The 15,955-nt window shown below is 43.6% G+C and overlaps 1 protein-coding gene across 38 annotated transcripts in view; it reads left to right on the forward strand.

The window, feature by feature from the left end:
- The first annotated feature begins 1,377 nt into the window (after window positions 1-1,377).
- The window catches only part of KIF1B (kinesin family member 1B), a 91,041-nt gene continuing 76,463 nt past the window's right edge, over window positions 1,378-15,955 (forward strand). For 37 of the 38 annotated variants that reach the window (XM_087915056.1, XM_087915067.1, XM_087915069.1 and 34 more), the window contains exons 1-2: window positions 1,378-1,635; window positions 7,820-7,994. In XM_087915056.1, coding sequence (XP_087771182.1) covers window positions 7,889-7,994 — 106 coding nt within the window. In that variant the 5' untranslated portion in view covers window positions 1,378-1,635; window positions 7,820-7,888. Of the gene's footprint in view, window positions 1,636-3,810; window positions 3,830-7,819; window positions 7,995-15,955 lie in introns of those variants that run through there. The other variant, XM_087915052.1, reaches the window with a different exon arrangement.

Raw genomic sequence — 15,955 nt, forward strand, 5'->3', positions numbered from 1 at the left:
AAGAACAGGATAAAAGAGGCATAGAAATTAAACCATTTTAAGACAAGTGGCTGCCACAAATCAATAGTGGGAATAAAATAGAGAGAAAAAATATTTAAAGATAGTCAACTCTAGCTTGAGGTTAGTATCCAAAACAAAACCCCTGAGGCTGTGTCAGCATTCCATAAAATCACAGTTCCCACTGGTCAGCAAGGCCATTAAGTGAGTTTTGCTCCTCTTTACAACCTTTTTTGGCCACTGCTATTGTGAATCATATGGTCATTATGTAAATCCAAGTGCCCCCATTGACTTGGCTTGTCTGAAGTTTGCAAATTGTGATCTCATGACTTCAGTGCAACCTTCCTAAGTACATGCCAGTTGCCAAGTGCCTGCATTTGGATCACATGACCATAGGGATTGGGGATGCTGCAGTGGTTGTAAGTGTGAGACCCGGTCATAAGTCCCTCTTTTCAGTGACGCTGAAGCTTCAAATGATTAAATGAACGGTTGGAGAATATGAATGCGTGTATAGGATCATGCAAACATTCCACAAACGTTTGATTTTTCAACAGTAAATTTAAATTGGGATGAGGTATTTCCTGGGGGGGGGGAACCCCCTCCCCCCATTTTCCTACAGATCCTCTCAATTGCACATTTGCAAGCTCTGATTTTAACGTATTTTTGGGTGTAATCTCAGCCCATAATAAAACCGGGATGAGGGACCAGAGTTCATGATGGTGACAATCCCTTCCGAAGGCAACTTTCTGCATTCAGACGCTCCTTGCGCGCTTGAAAAAAGCGGACCGGCGATGGTCGGCTTTAATTGACGCCGTTCTTTTTAATTGTAATATGTTGTCTTTTCTCTTCTTCGTCGCTTTCGTCACGGGTGGCGTTAATTGACCTGAATCAATTCCCAAAGCGCTCAGTCACTCAGCCTTCCCACAATCCTCAGCGCCTGTCAGAGAGAGAGACTAAATCTGAGGTAGGGGGATTAAAAAAAAAAAAGGTCGCGTCACTCCCCTTTTATACCCCGCTAAGTCAACTCGCCACCCTCGAATTGGTCCTTCCGCGCGAGGGGCCCACCGAGGCATCCCTACGCCGCCGGCTTAAAGAATCCCAAGGAGAAATCCTCGAGACTGAAGCGGGGTGGGTGGGGGGGGAAAGAGCGCATCCCCTTCGAGCGCTCATTGGCTGCCTTCGCGGGTCCCTGTCCCGTCCCTTTCATTGGATTGGCTGAGAGGCGCTCCGAGATTGACAGCGGAGGCGGTCCTTTGCGCTCACTGAAGCCTTTCCGTCATGGATGGACAAAGACGGCCGCCTATCGGCGAGGATGCCGGTGGCTGCGTTCGGGAGGTTGGACTCTGATTGGAGCGCCGCCGGAAGAAAGGGGCGGGGCCCGGAGCCGGTGGGAGGGGGAGAAGCGGCTCCGTCGCTTTCCCTTGTCAGTAGGAGCAGCGGCGGCGGTGCTGTCAGGCTGGTTCGCCGTCTGTGCGGGGCCTTCGCTCCTTCACGCCGTCCCGGGGGAGGGCAGCTCCGGAATGGGGCTCGGCAGCGGCTTCTTCCCCGCTACCTGCCTCGCCGGTCGTGACCGCCCGGGAAGCCGTTAGTTTTGACTGTTTTCGGCGCCGGTGTCGCTCCGCCCTTCACCGCACTGAGGTAAAAAAAAAAAAAAAAAAGCGATTTTAAAACGGGGGAGTACGCCCGAGCGCGTCACGTGACCCGAGGAGAAGGCGCCTCTGTTAGGGCGGGGCTCGCCCTCCTCCCTCTCAGCCACCTGCTCACCCACCTTCCCCAACCTGGCGCCCTCCGGGGCTGCAACGCCCCATCCTCCGGGGATGATGATGATGATGGCGGGGGGAGAATCGGGGTCCTAAAGGAACCGGGCCCGAAGTCCGATCCCTCCATTCTCAGCCACATCGCCTCCATGGACAAACGGAGGTGGCCTTGATGGAAGGAATCACCCGGGGAGGAATCACCCATCATGCTTCCTCCTTTATTTATCCCCCTTTTTCCCCTCATCCCTCCTTTTGTTCCCCCCTCGTCTCTTGAAAACTCTCCCCCCGTCAGGAGGCCCCTCCCGAAGGAAAAGCAAATCAATTTTTTAAGAAAAATGAACAATGTCCACTTGGAGGAGAGAATGGAGGAGGAATAGGGTGGATTTTCCTCCCTGGCCTCTTCTGGAGCTGTGGGAGATGCTGCTGTGGGATTATGGGAGTTGTAGTCCAGGCTTCAGCCTAGCACCCCTCCCCTGTGTCAGATCTTGGAGCAAAACCCACAAGAATAAATAAACGGGGGTCCTCTTGCAGCATCTTTCATCTAGGGCAGGACACAAGTCAATACCAGAGGTGTGTGATTTATACATATATATATATTTGTATGGATGTATGTATATGTGGTCGATATGATTATTGTGATATAAAAGTCTGATCATAGTAATAATAGTAATCAAGCATCTTGAAAAGCTGCCTTTTATTTTACGAGTTCTACACCTAGGCATGAGAACGGAAAGAAATAGGTGTGTATCACAAAAATAGCTCTACTCCCAGGTAAGGTTTACATAGGAGCTCCCCTTGGGGTGCTTGTTTTGTCTGCTGGCCTTGTTGGCTTTGAGCAACCTGCAGTCGGCTGAAGCATTTTAGAGAGGTTAGCGTGCAGAAACTCTTAGGGATGTGGCACAGGGAAATTGGTGGAGGTATGACCCCCGGGGAGTATAAGCCATGAATGTAGCTGTATGCAAATTCCACAAAATTGGTGCATCTGCATTTACCACGTGTGCAGGCTTGCAAATGTTATAAATGCATTTGCATCTTAGTTCTTCACCTTTAGTCCCTTTCGAATAACAGGCTGCCTTGTGTTTATGGGTCAGTATTTGTGTGTGCTACACACACACACACACACACATTCATGCCCTACCAGCAATTCCCTTGCATAAGCTTTTTCCACTTTGATCGGTGTAGGAGGAGGAAGCCTGTTTTCTGAATTCTTTTTCTTTTCAAGGAGTCTGGTGTTTTATTTCCCCAACCGGTCAATTCCAGTCGTAGAGTCCTCACAGGGTTTTTTTTGTTTTTTTGGGGGGGGGGCTCCCCTTACCCACATTCCTTTTATCTACTTCTTGTTCCCCGTAGAGACTTTTCTGCAGCTAAGGCGAGATCTTGTGGCAGCCTGCCTTTTTTTTAAAAAAAAAATGTTGGCACAGGGAGCTTCCCAAACCAGTGAAATGGGACCCCCCCCTCCCCCTCTTGCTCCACCTCCCCTGAGTTTTGGTCAGAAGTTCCAAGTTTGGAAGTTTAAATGATGCACTCACTGATATGCTCAAATCAACATCTGTCAGTCAAACTGAGACTTTGGGGTTGGGGAATTAATGAGAAGTTCTTAATGAGTTTCCCGAATGGAGCCCACTGGGTCTTCTGTTTCCCCGGTGCTGAAGGCGCTGCTCTGGATTGGGCCCATCCCTCCTCCTGATCGATTATTCCCATCTTACATCTTTTCTCCTTGAGCCACAGTGCTGCGGCCTAAACTCCATGTCATCTCAGAAGCAGGGTGGGGTTTTGAGGCTGGGTTTTTGTTTTTTTTTCTCTCCTTTGCTTCAAGTTGACCGGTCTGACTTGAACCTGATTCCTTACAGTGATTTGTGGAGGGGAACTGCGGGAAGCTCTGGTCTCTTCCCTTTCTCCTCCCTCGCTTTTTGTTTAAAACTATTTCAGCCCTAAAGGTAGATGCTCTCCTGTTTGTTATGTGTCCTCCCTTCCTCTAGACAGTATCCAGCACAGCACAATTACAGAGGCAGCCATATTGGGATTATGATCTGACGGTCTTCCAGGAGCTCCGTCAGGGATAGGATGGCAGGAGGGTAAGAAAAGACCCGAGGAGCAGCTCTGTGAAAATGCTCCCTGGAATTTGTCAGACTTTTGTCACCCCTGGCTTGTCTTTTTACTCCCCACTGCCTGTTTGGTTTGTCGGGAATTGTACAGGGTGGGGTTTAGGGTCTCTCCCTCTAAGCTGTATGTTTGTTATATAGTCCTGGAATTAGATCTCTCCATTCGGATCCAAGCTATTTCAGCTTTCTTCGGCTTCTCCTCTTTTTATTATTTTCTCTGAGCCTTGCCAGGTTTCCTCCCTCAGAGCAGAATACTGTGAATCCCCCTCCCCCCATTTATTGTGTTTCTTTTGTGACTACAGTTACAGAAAGAGGAATGAAAGGTATTTTAAGCTGTTGTCGGGTACCTTTAGGAGTCAGTTCCATTAATTCCAGCTGGAATACCTTTTTAATAGATGCACCCTAGCTGGCTTTGTAACACTCTTGTTTCCATAGCAGTGTAAGCTTTACAAAAACATGGATTTTGTGATGGATGCCAAAACTGACAGCATTCGTATTACTGGCCATTGCTCCTTTCATTTATGCTGAAATAATTAGCAGCCTAATGCAATCCGATGGAAGGGCACTTCTGCTGTTCAAAGGACATCAAACTTCTAACAAGCCAGCTTCACAAAGAGATCCCTGTCTGCTTCTGTTATCGTCATTGTCCTGGTGCTGTTTTGGGACTCTTTCAAAAAGCACCCTTCCCCCATCTCCTTTCGGCCCCTTTCTTAGTCCCTTGCGTATTTGCTGGTGTGTGTGTGTGTGTGTGTGTGTGTGTGTGTGTGTATACTGTAAAAACCAGGCTTCCTGGACAGGCTCCCTTTTGTAGACCTTCCTTAGGATCCCTGCCTACAAGCCTGAGGTCATGCAGGGAGAGTTCACTTTCTCCATTCGCATGACCGCCTGACTCAGAGCAGCCCTCGATTAATCCAGGGAATCCACAGGTTATTTTAGGGACTGATTTTGGTTCGGAAATGCTCAGGCATTAGGGTTGCATGATACTGTGTCTCTTTAAATGTCCCAGTTAAGCAACTTACACAAATCCAGTCATTTGAATTGATTTGACAGGACAGTTGTAATCTGTCACCAGTTAATTCCACCATCATGTGTGTCTTTAGACATGTCTCAAAGATGTTTTTTTTTCCCTTGAAAAGGCAACTGGACTGTTTTGTTTTTTCCCTTGAGGAAGAAGAAGAAGGAAATATTTTCACTTGTCATCCAAGAAGCTTTATCAGTTCTGATGGCAGAAGAATGGAATAGAACTGATGAAGTTTCTTGAGTGAGAAGTGAAACATTTTCTTCTTTCTCAAGGAAAAAACAATCCAGTTGCCCTTTTGAAGAAAAAAAAGCACCTTTGAGACAGCTATGACCTGGATGACAGAGAATCTCCACAGGCATTTGCCTTTAGACATGTTCGTATATTATTATTTTTGCTGTGTAACAAGTCTTCAGAATAGAGTTTCATGAACACCGTAATTATATGACTTCTTGAGAGAAAGCTTGTATTAGCCAATTATCTTGCTGATAGAGATTCTTTAACTGTCACCTGAAAATCTCTGGATCCCTAAAGTTTGTCCGTTAGCTATGGTTTAAAACAGAGAAAACCTACATTTCCTTCAAACTGATTTTAACTTTTTTGGGTGGCACTTGAGCCAGAAGGAACCCCCTTAAACTTTAGGTGCAGCTAAGTTAGAAAGCGTAATAATTTGGGGATATTTCAGCTAATTTCTGTTTATTTAAAGATGGGCGCGTGAGGGGAAAATGTGCCTGTTTTCACACTGTCGGAGAGAAACGTCTCGATCAGATAAAGCGTATTTGGTTAGCTTAGGGCTTAGATTCAAAACATTTTTTTGCCTAATTTGGGTTTTGGGGATGTATTTCTGTGATTCATTTTCTCGTTTTTGACTCAACACCTTCCCTAATTTTTTTCTTGAGAATGACCCTAAACTTGTATTTTCCAACTTCCAACTTTTATCTATAAGGGGGCTTCCATTTTTTTGAATTCTTTCCAAATATGACCTGATGCTGGTGTTATCATATTTGAGAAAGCTCTCAGGGGCTCCCCTATTCCTAATTCCCTTTACCCACACCTCTTTTTGCATGCATCACCCACAAAGGGTGGCAGCTAGATTTCTTGCAGCTTAATTTACATGAAGCTTATTTACATGGAAGGGAGAAAGGTTGTCTTTTCTACCTGGAGGTTTTTAGACTATTCCAAGGAACAGAGTTGAATTCCCCCCAACAGCATGCGTGAAACAATAAATCCCAACTAAACCCGAAGAGCCACTTATGTCCTGATTGGTACAAGGACTCCACAAATTCTCACAATCTTAGATCCTTGAGTTTGGACCAAAGGCTGGAAAAGAAACAAATAAAGAAAAACTAGGTTTCTCCTTCTCCACCTGGTTTACTAACATAATTATTACTGTATGCGGAGATCTAGGTATACAGATGTAAAGAAGTCTTATTCCAGCATAGTATCAAGAAAGTAGTCTTAATAGTTGAGGGCTAAAGCAAGGGGCAAAGTATAGTGCATTATATAATGGCGTTATAACTGTGAAATGGTCCAATATTGCCAAAACCGCTTTTCCTAACCTGGTTACCTTCCAGAGTAAAGGTTCTCAATCTTTCATATTTTAAATCGCTTGCTTTGACCAAGAATCTTGGTTCTGCTCTTAATACCCTCCACATTCTTTTATAGGCATTTTAGTATTATAATTATCATTTCTGCTAAGACTTCCATGTTTGGCTAAAGCTTCAGTGGCTAATTTGGCATCCCATCTCGACTGCTGTTGAGAACTGCTGGATTTGGGCTGCTTTGGCAGCTGCAGAAACGTGACATGTGTTCTTGAGTAGGTGACGGGGAGCCTGGCCGTGCTACGTAGCAGCGGTTCACAGCTCCTGTTAGCCCGAGGACCACGCCAGGCTTTGGCCCGTAGAGAGCCCCATGCCAAAAATGGGTGGGGAGGAACTTCAGGCATTTTAAGAGGTGGAGGAGGCCTTAAATGGCTGCAAAGCTTAAAGCTCTGCTTTCTGTGCCTTAATCTTGCTTTTTAAGAGCATCCGTAAGTACTGTGTGCTGTCTGCATCGAGAGCATACATATTGAAACGCGGGACGGCAGCAGGCTTCCTGTATACATTCTGGAATATTTGATATTGTAAGGCAACCTGCTGGGCTCTTTTTTTCTGGCCTGTCCCCAAAAAATCAACAATAAATAAGCACCTGTAAGTCTTCCAGTGTTGTTTTGGGGATATATTGGGATATGTATGCTTTGAAAAATAAACACCTCAGTGCTTATTTTTTCATGAAAGGAGTAAAGGAGTAGAACTTAAAAGATATTGATCATGCCTGTTAACTAAAAAGATACAGACTGTATCAGTCAACACAATGGACAAAATAAAGCCAGTGTTATTTTACTGTATGCTATTTTAAGCCTCTATTTGCTTTTTTATCTGATACCACATCAGCTGTTTTGAAATGCCTTGGGAAGACATTTTCATTTGCCCACACATATATTCTGTTTTCTCTTCCAGCTAAAATGCCTTTTTTACCTTTGTGAAGAGAGAATGTAATGGTTTAGTTTGATTTTCTGCAGCACGGTTGTTTACTGCAGGATACAGGAATGTCCAAGGAGAAAGACTAACGTAAAATCCAGAGGTGTTGCATAGGCTTTTTGTCTTCTTTTTTTTTTTTTTAGAACAAATGTGTTGGATTCTTTTTATACTTGCCACTCATACCAATTAAATGAACAAGCTGTACAGAAAATGGGTATCTTTTTAAAGCTGACTGAGTCATGAGTGATATCACTCATCAAAACTCTGTTTTGCCCCCCCTCCCCCTTTTCTCAGCTTGGTAAAGGAGCAGTGTGAATAATCTCACTGTTTTACATGCCGAGGAAAATGTTATTTGTGTGGTAGGTTATAATAAATGGCTGTTTATCTGATGTGTATTTGAAAATCACTTTTCTTTTCTTTTACAAGCTAACACTACAAGAAACCCCGGAAGTCCTTGAAACCTAATTTCTGGAGTGCACACAAGAGACTATCAAAATGTCAGGAGCTTCTGTAAAAGTAGCTGTTCGGGTCAGACCTTTTAATTCCCGAGAGACCAGCAAAGAGTCCAAATGCATCATCCAAATGCAAGGAAATTCAACCAGTAAGTCAAGCTTAATTTTCTCATAAAACGGTCTTTCCTTTCTGGGACTCAATAAATGGTTGGTATTGCATATAGATAATGTCACTGACAATTATTCAAAACAACTGTTTCTTTCTTTTGTTTTTTTTCGTAGCAGTCTTGTATTTTCCTATTTGTGTGTGTGTGTGTGTGTGTGTGTGTGTGTTGCTCTGGAAGGATTACATCTTACCTGGCAGTATTTTTACTGATGTGTAATCATCTAGAAATGAGTGGGAAACAATTACACATGCTTTAGGGACTTCCTTCTCATTAGCAAAGCTACTGGACCATCTTGTGCAAGTTCCTTTTTGGAAGTAGCAGGATGATGCGCGCAGGAGGTATTCTGGGGAACAAGATTTGCTGGCCTGGGCATTTTTGATGCTATTTTGTAGCTTGTAAGCCCAGCATTCAGGATTTCCTTCTGTTCTTTTTTGCCATCTGCCGGTTGAAAACTTAGGGTTGATGTGGCCTTGTAGGTCAGAAATAGGAAATCTATGTCACTGTAGACGTATTTTTTTTAAAAAAAAAATCTCTCAGGAAAGCTAGAGGAAGTGTGTTCCCAACCAATAGCTTAGCTTTCACATTCTTTAAGGATGAACAATGTTTGGTTCTCCAGATGTTTCCAAACTACAACTGGTAAGATCTCTGGCCATTTACTACACTGACAAGAACAATAGAAAATTGTAATTTATCCAGATTCCTCTGTTTTATTCATATAATGGCCACTATAGTGAGAGACAGTCCACTATCCTAACCAGAAGTTGGTTTTACAGTCAAACTGCTTTTAATATCAGGATGTTTCCAATCATGTTTATTATAATTTAGTCCTACGTTTGGTCTGACAGAGAAAAAAAAAATCTTTGACATCTTCAATATCATAGAAGTCTCTAAGAGTGTCCAGCCCAGGTTTTCTCTTCTCTAAGTCTAGCTTTCTTCACGGAATTGTTGTTGTTGTATTACAAGTGGCTCTCCTTGTTTTCTCCTATCCTTCAAGATTTCTGTGCTGATTTCGTATCAGATACTTCCTTCCTCCTAAAAGGTTTTAAAGTTGGGGCTCTCGATGTCAGCATAGTCTCTCGGTAGTGAGAATGCAAGGAACAAAGTTTAAAAAGAAAAAGAACAGAGCCACATTTTTTTTAGCTGAGAAAAGCTTCCTTTGCATCTTTCTCTCTGATCTGTTTTCCTGTTTTTATCGGTAGCGTTTTTTTTCTGGATGTCTCCAGACAGACAAAGGGGAAACCGAAATGGCAGGTGGTCGGACTTATTTGGATCATTAATAACTGTGGGAAAATAGCCTCAGAGACCTCCTTAAGACTTGCAGTCGGGAGTCTCTTGAGTGTGTTGTTAGGTGGGAAATATGCCAGGAATGTACAGAAAGAGGGCGTTCCAGAAAAAAGGACTCAGAAACGCAAATGGTGGACAGGAAAATAGGAGAGTTTGCAGGGATGTTTGAGCCATCTTCACAGGCTCCATTTATGGCTTTGAAGACTCTCTTAAAGCAAAAGCTTTTGTGATGTTCTCACCGAGTGGAATTGGGTGGGATGACATAGAAATGCATGCTTTAAATGATGTTTGGATAAGAACTTTTAAAATCATTTGGATGTGAACGCTCTCAGGTCCCTAAATAAATCAGGCCAAGAATGCAGGGCAGAAGAGAATTCTAGTGAAAGATTGCTAGGTTATTAGCAAATGGAAAAGCAGAAGTCGCTTGATTTAATCTTGCACACTTATGCAGATGCCTGACAGCAGGCTTGGATGAATGGCGGCTTTTCCAGGCTCCTCAAGAGTTTAGCAATATATTGGCCACAGGATAACATTCATCGGGATTCTCCATCTTAAAACTATAGCGAGCATTGATTTTGAACAGGAAAGAAAATTGCCTCTTCTGACAAATAACCTTGGATTTAGCCGGTTGGGAGTTGTCATGATTTTTCTTTGTCCTGTTTGGGGTGGGGTGGGGTGGAGAGAAAAACTTGAAAGAACTCATCCGTACAACATCTGGCCTCCGATTGATCCATCCTTTGAAACTTGCAGAGGATATTGAGGTGCATACCTGCTGTAATTTTTCCCCGCGCATGACAGTCGTCTTCTTTTCATCTGATTTTTTTTGTTTTGTTATTACAGTGGAATCCTGCAGTCCAGATGAAATCACATGTTCTGACTGCATTAGGAAACTGGTATATTGGCACCAAGCCTAGTCTGCTTGTGGGGCACTCAGAGCTGATTGCAGATGTTACGCAGTTAAAAGATGCTGCTGGGGGATTTTAGAGGTGACGAGTGGGAGTGAGGTGGGGATTATCTGTAGGAGAGAGTCGGCCGTAGGATTGTAAAACTGATTTTGGAGCTGCCTGTTTGCAAGTTTATTCAAGCCACAATATACAAAAGATGTTGAGATTCTAGAAGAAGTGCAGAGAAGAGAAACAAAGATTATTAGGGGACTGGAGGCTAAAACATATGAAGAATGGTTGCAGGAACTGGGCATGTCTATAGTTTAATGAAAAGAAGGACTAGGGGTGACATGACAGCAGGGTTCCAATATCTGAGGGGCTGCCCCAAAGAAGAGCGAGCCAAGCTATTCTCCAAAGCACCTGAAGGCAGGACAAGAGGCAATGGATGGAAACTAACCAAGGAGAGAAGCAACCTGGAACTAAGGAGGAATTTTCTAATGGTGAGACAAATCAGCCAGTGGAACAGCTGGCCTCCAGAAGTTGTGGGTGCTCCATCACTGGAGGTTTCTAAGAAGAGATTGGGCAACCATTTGCCTGAAATGCTATAGGGTTGTTCTGACCCACGCCCTTTTCCGACAAATCAAACACAATTCAAAAAGAACGGAAGCTTTGTAGTGCTTTTACAAAACAATTAGCTGTGATAAGCACAAGCTGTACGAGACTTGTCAAAAGATAACAGACAAGAAATAATTTGCAAAGTAAGAATCTTCAAATACAAACTCAGGATACTGGAATGTCCACGAGGCTGGAGTTTCAAAATGTCTTTGCCTTCTGCAAAGTATGTTCATTTCACAGCTGGCTTTAATCTTGATGAAGGAGGGGCCATTACCTTGCAGCCTTACTCCCGAGTTGCCCGTGCTGTTGTAGCTGCTCTTTCCTGCGAGCAGCCCTGCGCGCACGCGCACTTGGCACAGGCTCCTCGGGAACCTCCTCATTGCTTCTGCCAGCCCCCAAATCTCTGAAGGCAGCAATCCACTCCCTGATGGTCCTGGCCCCTCATCCGAGTCCTCGCTCTCTTCAGCCGTCCCCACCTGCTGCCAGCTAACCACAACAAGGGTCTCCTGCTTGAGCAATGGGTTGGACTAGAAGACCTCCAATGTCCCTTCCAACTGTTATTCTGTTAAGGGGCGTTTTCCTCCTTTGCTATCCCCTGAAACATTTGAAAAACCCAATCCATTGAGAAAAGCAAATAAGAGCCATATCTGGGGACCATTTTCAGTTGCCTTGATGGGGCAGGATGCTCTTCAGAGCGACTTTTTGTCTTCTGCTTCCGAGTTGTGATACCAGCTTGACTTAAACCAACTTGTGATTGCAATGCAGGGTGAGAGTATTTTTTTTTTACCCCCTCCAGATTTCTGGAGGCTGTTCTTTGTTGCAATAAACTGTAATTTGATGGTATGCTTGAACCAGCACTTTTGCAGTGAGTCCCTTCACCAATGCACATAAGTTGTTGGGCCTTTTTCGTCTTCAGCCAGTATGTAGTTTTTGTCCCCAGTTGCGAGTCCCTTGTCTCTGCCCGTCTTGTTCAGTTAGGATCCAGAGGTACTTTTTGTTCTGTTCTTAAAGGCAGAAGACTCTGCACTTTAGATCTGATGTCACCTCTACCTTTTTCCAGTCAATATCTTCTATTGGGAAGAGGATTGCATCTTTGAAATAGCAATTTAGAAGAGAGCTCTGGAATACAGGATCCTTTTACGACATCATTCTGGTGATTCAGCTCCCAGCTCTTTAATAATACACGCGCACACAAAAAAAAAACAAGTCCAGCCAATTGGAAAGGAATGTTATTCAGTCATATGACAGCAACTGAAATGCCACAATTATGCTTCCACTCCCAAGCAATTTGGCTGTGTGTTTCAAAATGAGATAGAAAGGTTTGCCTCAAATCCAGCCGTTGGAAGGAATGGCTATTCCCCAGAAACCCAGTTCAATTGAAACATTCAGTTAATGTCTGTATAAATTACAAAATATTTTCTGAGGTCAAGGAACACAGTGTGACTCTTCACTTTTCTTTCTAATTGCTGTTGATTGCTTTCCATGCTGATAATTAGTTGGAGCCTTCATTAATGGGTTCTTTTTAAAAGTTCCATTTGTCCAAATCGCTGATGAAGCTTTGAGCGCAAGTATTCTCAACCCTGTGCCTCAAACCCTGTCATCCTTTTAAAGCTGCAATGAATGGAATTCAATTTATGAATCTCATTTGCTTTTTTTTTAAAAAAAAAAAGGTTTCAAAAATTCCCTCTCTCTGTTTTATATAGTAGAAACTTTTTCTATATCTTGCCTTCATGACTACTGAATTAACTTGAACAAGTTAAAGCAACGCGGCTGGAGTGTGCCTTCCCCCTCTATCTCTTGAAACAAACCATGTCTTGAAGGACGTAGTTGCTGCTTTGAACAGATCGTGGGTTTTGCGGGGAAGTCTAGCAGATAACTTGAGCTCGAGAAATCTTTGTGATCTCAGTTCTTCCATGGATTTTAATATATTTCATTTATAATATATTTGTATATTTGTAATTCATTTAATTCATGGATATATTTAATATCCATGAATTTAAGAGAAGTCATTGGTAAATGCCACCTCAAATGAAAAGGGCTCTGTATAACTTTTTGTTCCTTTGTTTCTCTGAAACCTTACTAATGGGAGCAGATAAAATACCCACATGGACCTGATACAAAGCAGCTTGCTGTCTTAAGGACATTGTGTGTGTGTGTGTACGTGTGTGCGCGTGCTGCAGATTAAAATGGCTATCTGGCAATCAGCCTTACATAGCCATACAATTCTGTTTTCATCACACTCTCCCTTCTGGAGGACAACTCTTGGAAGGAAAAACTGCTTCCAGGCATAGGCTGGTCTCTTTGTGCCTCTTCAGCTGCTGATATACGAGAAGTAATTTTATATTGGGTTGTGTGCGCCTGCATATTTGTACATTATCTTTTTGACAGAATTGTGCCTAAAGCAAGCCACCAAACAGTCAGGAATACAGTAAATAGAACAGCAGTTTAATGATCAAGCAATAATACACAGCAATACAATCAACTAAACTAAAAATCATACCAGAACCAATTATTCATTCATTCATTCATCCTTCAAGTTGAGCCTTGAGTTCTGGCTGCTTATTTATTTATTAGTTGCCTCTCCTTTTTTTTTTTTTTTCCAGGTGTGTATGCAGCAATTCTTCCTCTTAAGTTTTTTCCCACTTCTCTGATAAGCAGGGCTGGAGAGTGATTGGCTCAAAGTCATTGGCTAAAGGTGGACTCGAATGTGGGTCTCTTTAACACCTTCTCCACTGCACCCCACTAGTTCTAGAGAGATCCTTGTAATTTTCTTGCTAATAATACAGAAACAGTTCGCCATTTTTCCTTTGGAATTAGTTACTGACTTCCCAGTCTAGCATGCAGTCCCGCTATTCTCTGGAATCTCAAGCCCAGACAAGGTCAGTTCAGGATATTACCTGTTTTTTGTTTTTGTGTGTGTGAAAATTGAATGGAGCAAAAACGGAAGGTCTGGCTAAAGGTTTTTGCAATTTAAAGTTCGGTTATCTTAAAAAAAAAATCTGGAAGCTGATTGAAGGCAGCCGTGCACAGCTCCATTAAAACTTTAATTCGATGCATCAAGATGTGAACCTTGGCATTCTATTCTTCTCTCCTTTCAGAGCAGAATTCAACAGAGTGCTGCATTTTTGAGTAGGCAGCTGCAAGAAGCTGTAGTGGATAATGTTGACCTGCTTTCCAACCAAGGAGAATCATTTGATTGTGGATCCGTTTCGGATACATTCGCTTCCTTGTTTAAAGCTGTGCTTAATTTTTTCCTGTGAATTTCCCCCCCCCACACACACTGCATTCCATTATAGCCAATAATATCCAGATGTGATTTGCCTTTCCCTGTGCTGGCTCCACATGCAATCTTCAATTTCGAATACGACACGGGGAGCCCTGCATTAAAAAAAATAAACGGTGGGCCCAGTTACAGAACAAAGTAACAAAGACTCCAAATGGAATTTAGGCAGTAGCTTCTAGTGGTTATTCAGGTCGAGGCGGAGAGTGGACATATGTGGTTCTCCTGAAGCGCCAGCTGCAAGGGGGTATTTATAGCCGCTAGATCTGCAAGAGCAGCTGAGGTTGAGAGCTTTTCCAGCCGCTTTTTGGCCTTCCTGGTCTTCCGCACGACTCCTTTCTCCTCCTGATGGAAAACAACAATTCCTAAAGCCAGGGGATAAACCCACAGGATTCCAGGCTAAGCCATCTCATAAATGTCTGCCGAGCTTGTCTTATTTCAAGATAACTCAAAAATGCCAGTCCCGCTTGCCAGAAAGTTGACTACCTCTTTCCAAGCCGGGAAGAGTCTTGTTTCTCCCCATTTGTTCCCAAGTAACATGAACGCTCCTTTCAGATGATTTTAATGAGATTTTTGTAAACCCTCCAAGACTTTCTAGTCATATCCTTAAATGGGGCGGGGTGGGGAGAGAAACATACTCCATGGTCCAATTAGAGCACGTGATTTGGCACTTTGAAGCTTATTTTGCTGGGTTGTTTTTTTTCTTTTACCCTTCTTGCCTTATCATTTTTCCAACGGCGAATATAACCAATTAGATATCCGCCTCCAGCCGTGTGATGGAATATATTGGAGCTGGTGCGTTTGGAATATACAGCTGGTCCTCAGCTGACAACCATAATTGAGCTCCAGATTTGTGTTGTTAAGTGAGACAGTTGTTACGGGAGTCTCATCGTAAATGTGAGTCAGTTGCCAACCATCTGGATTTTGAAGCCATGACCATGGGGACGCTGCAACGGTCACACGGGTGAAAAATGGTCATCAGTCACTTTTTTTTCCAGTGCCATCGTTAAACTTTGGCCCCTGAACGAACTGTGTTAAGTCAGGACTGCCTGTGTTTATGAAAAGATCGAGCCGGAAAATTTACTTAAGATCCTTTTGTCATGCTTTTAAACTGAGGTCGGATCAACCAGCCATCTTTCTGCCCGAGTAGGCAGCTAAATGCAAACTCTGCTTGGACTTAATTGGAGTAACTCACTTCACCCCTCTGGTCGATCTGGATGACTTATGTGCCTGTCTCCTTCCTTCCCCTTGACTCACAGCGTGTGATGTTGGACACATCGCTTATTGCTCAGCCTCCTTTTCCCACCTGTCACCTGACTTAGGGCCATTTTTCACACTTACTGACCGTCGCAGCATCCCCACGGTCACGTGATTTACATTCGGATGCTTGGCAACCGGCTCATATTTACGACGGCCGCAATGGCCCAGGATCACGCAATCCCCTTTTGCGACCTTCAGACAAGTCGATGAGGAAGCCAGATTCACTTAACAACGGGATGACTAATTTAACAACTGTGGCAATTCACTTAACAAGCACGGCAAGAAAAGGTCATGAAAATGGGGCAAAACAAATTTCTCGCTTAGCAACATAAAATGTTGGGCTCAGTTGTGGTCGTACGCTGAGAACTATCCGTACCCCCTTCAGCACAGGTTCAAAGCTTTATCCCATGCAAAAGTCTTGACTGTCCCTGTTTGTACGACAGAAAAAACAACAACAACCGGATGAGAATCCTTAAAAGTTACATCACCCTTCTTATAACGACCAGGTTCGGTAGAAGCAGGTCAGGGAAGAAGATGAGTCGGTGGCAGCCGAGAGTGAATGGAGGAAGTCCCAGCCTCTTTTTTGGCTCCCAAGAACGTCACCTCAGAGCTAATGGCTC

Source organism: Pseudonaja textilis, chromosome 18 (genome assembly GCF_049901715.1).
Source record: "Pseudonaja textilis isolate UNSWEBS1 chromosome 18, rPseTex1.2, whole genome shotgun sequence".
NCBI lineage: Eukaryota > Metazoa > Chordata > Lepidosauria > Squamata > Elapidae > Pseudonaja > Pseudonaja textilis.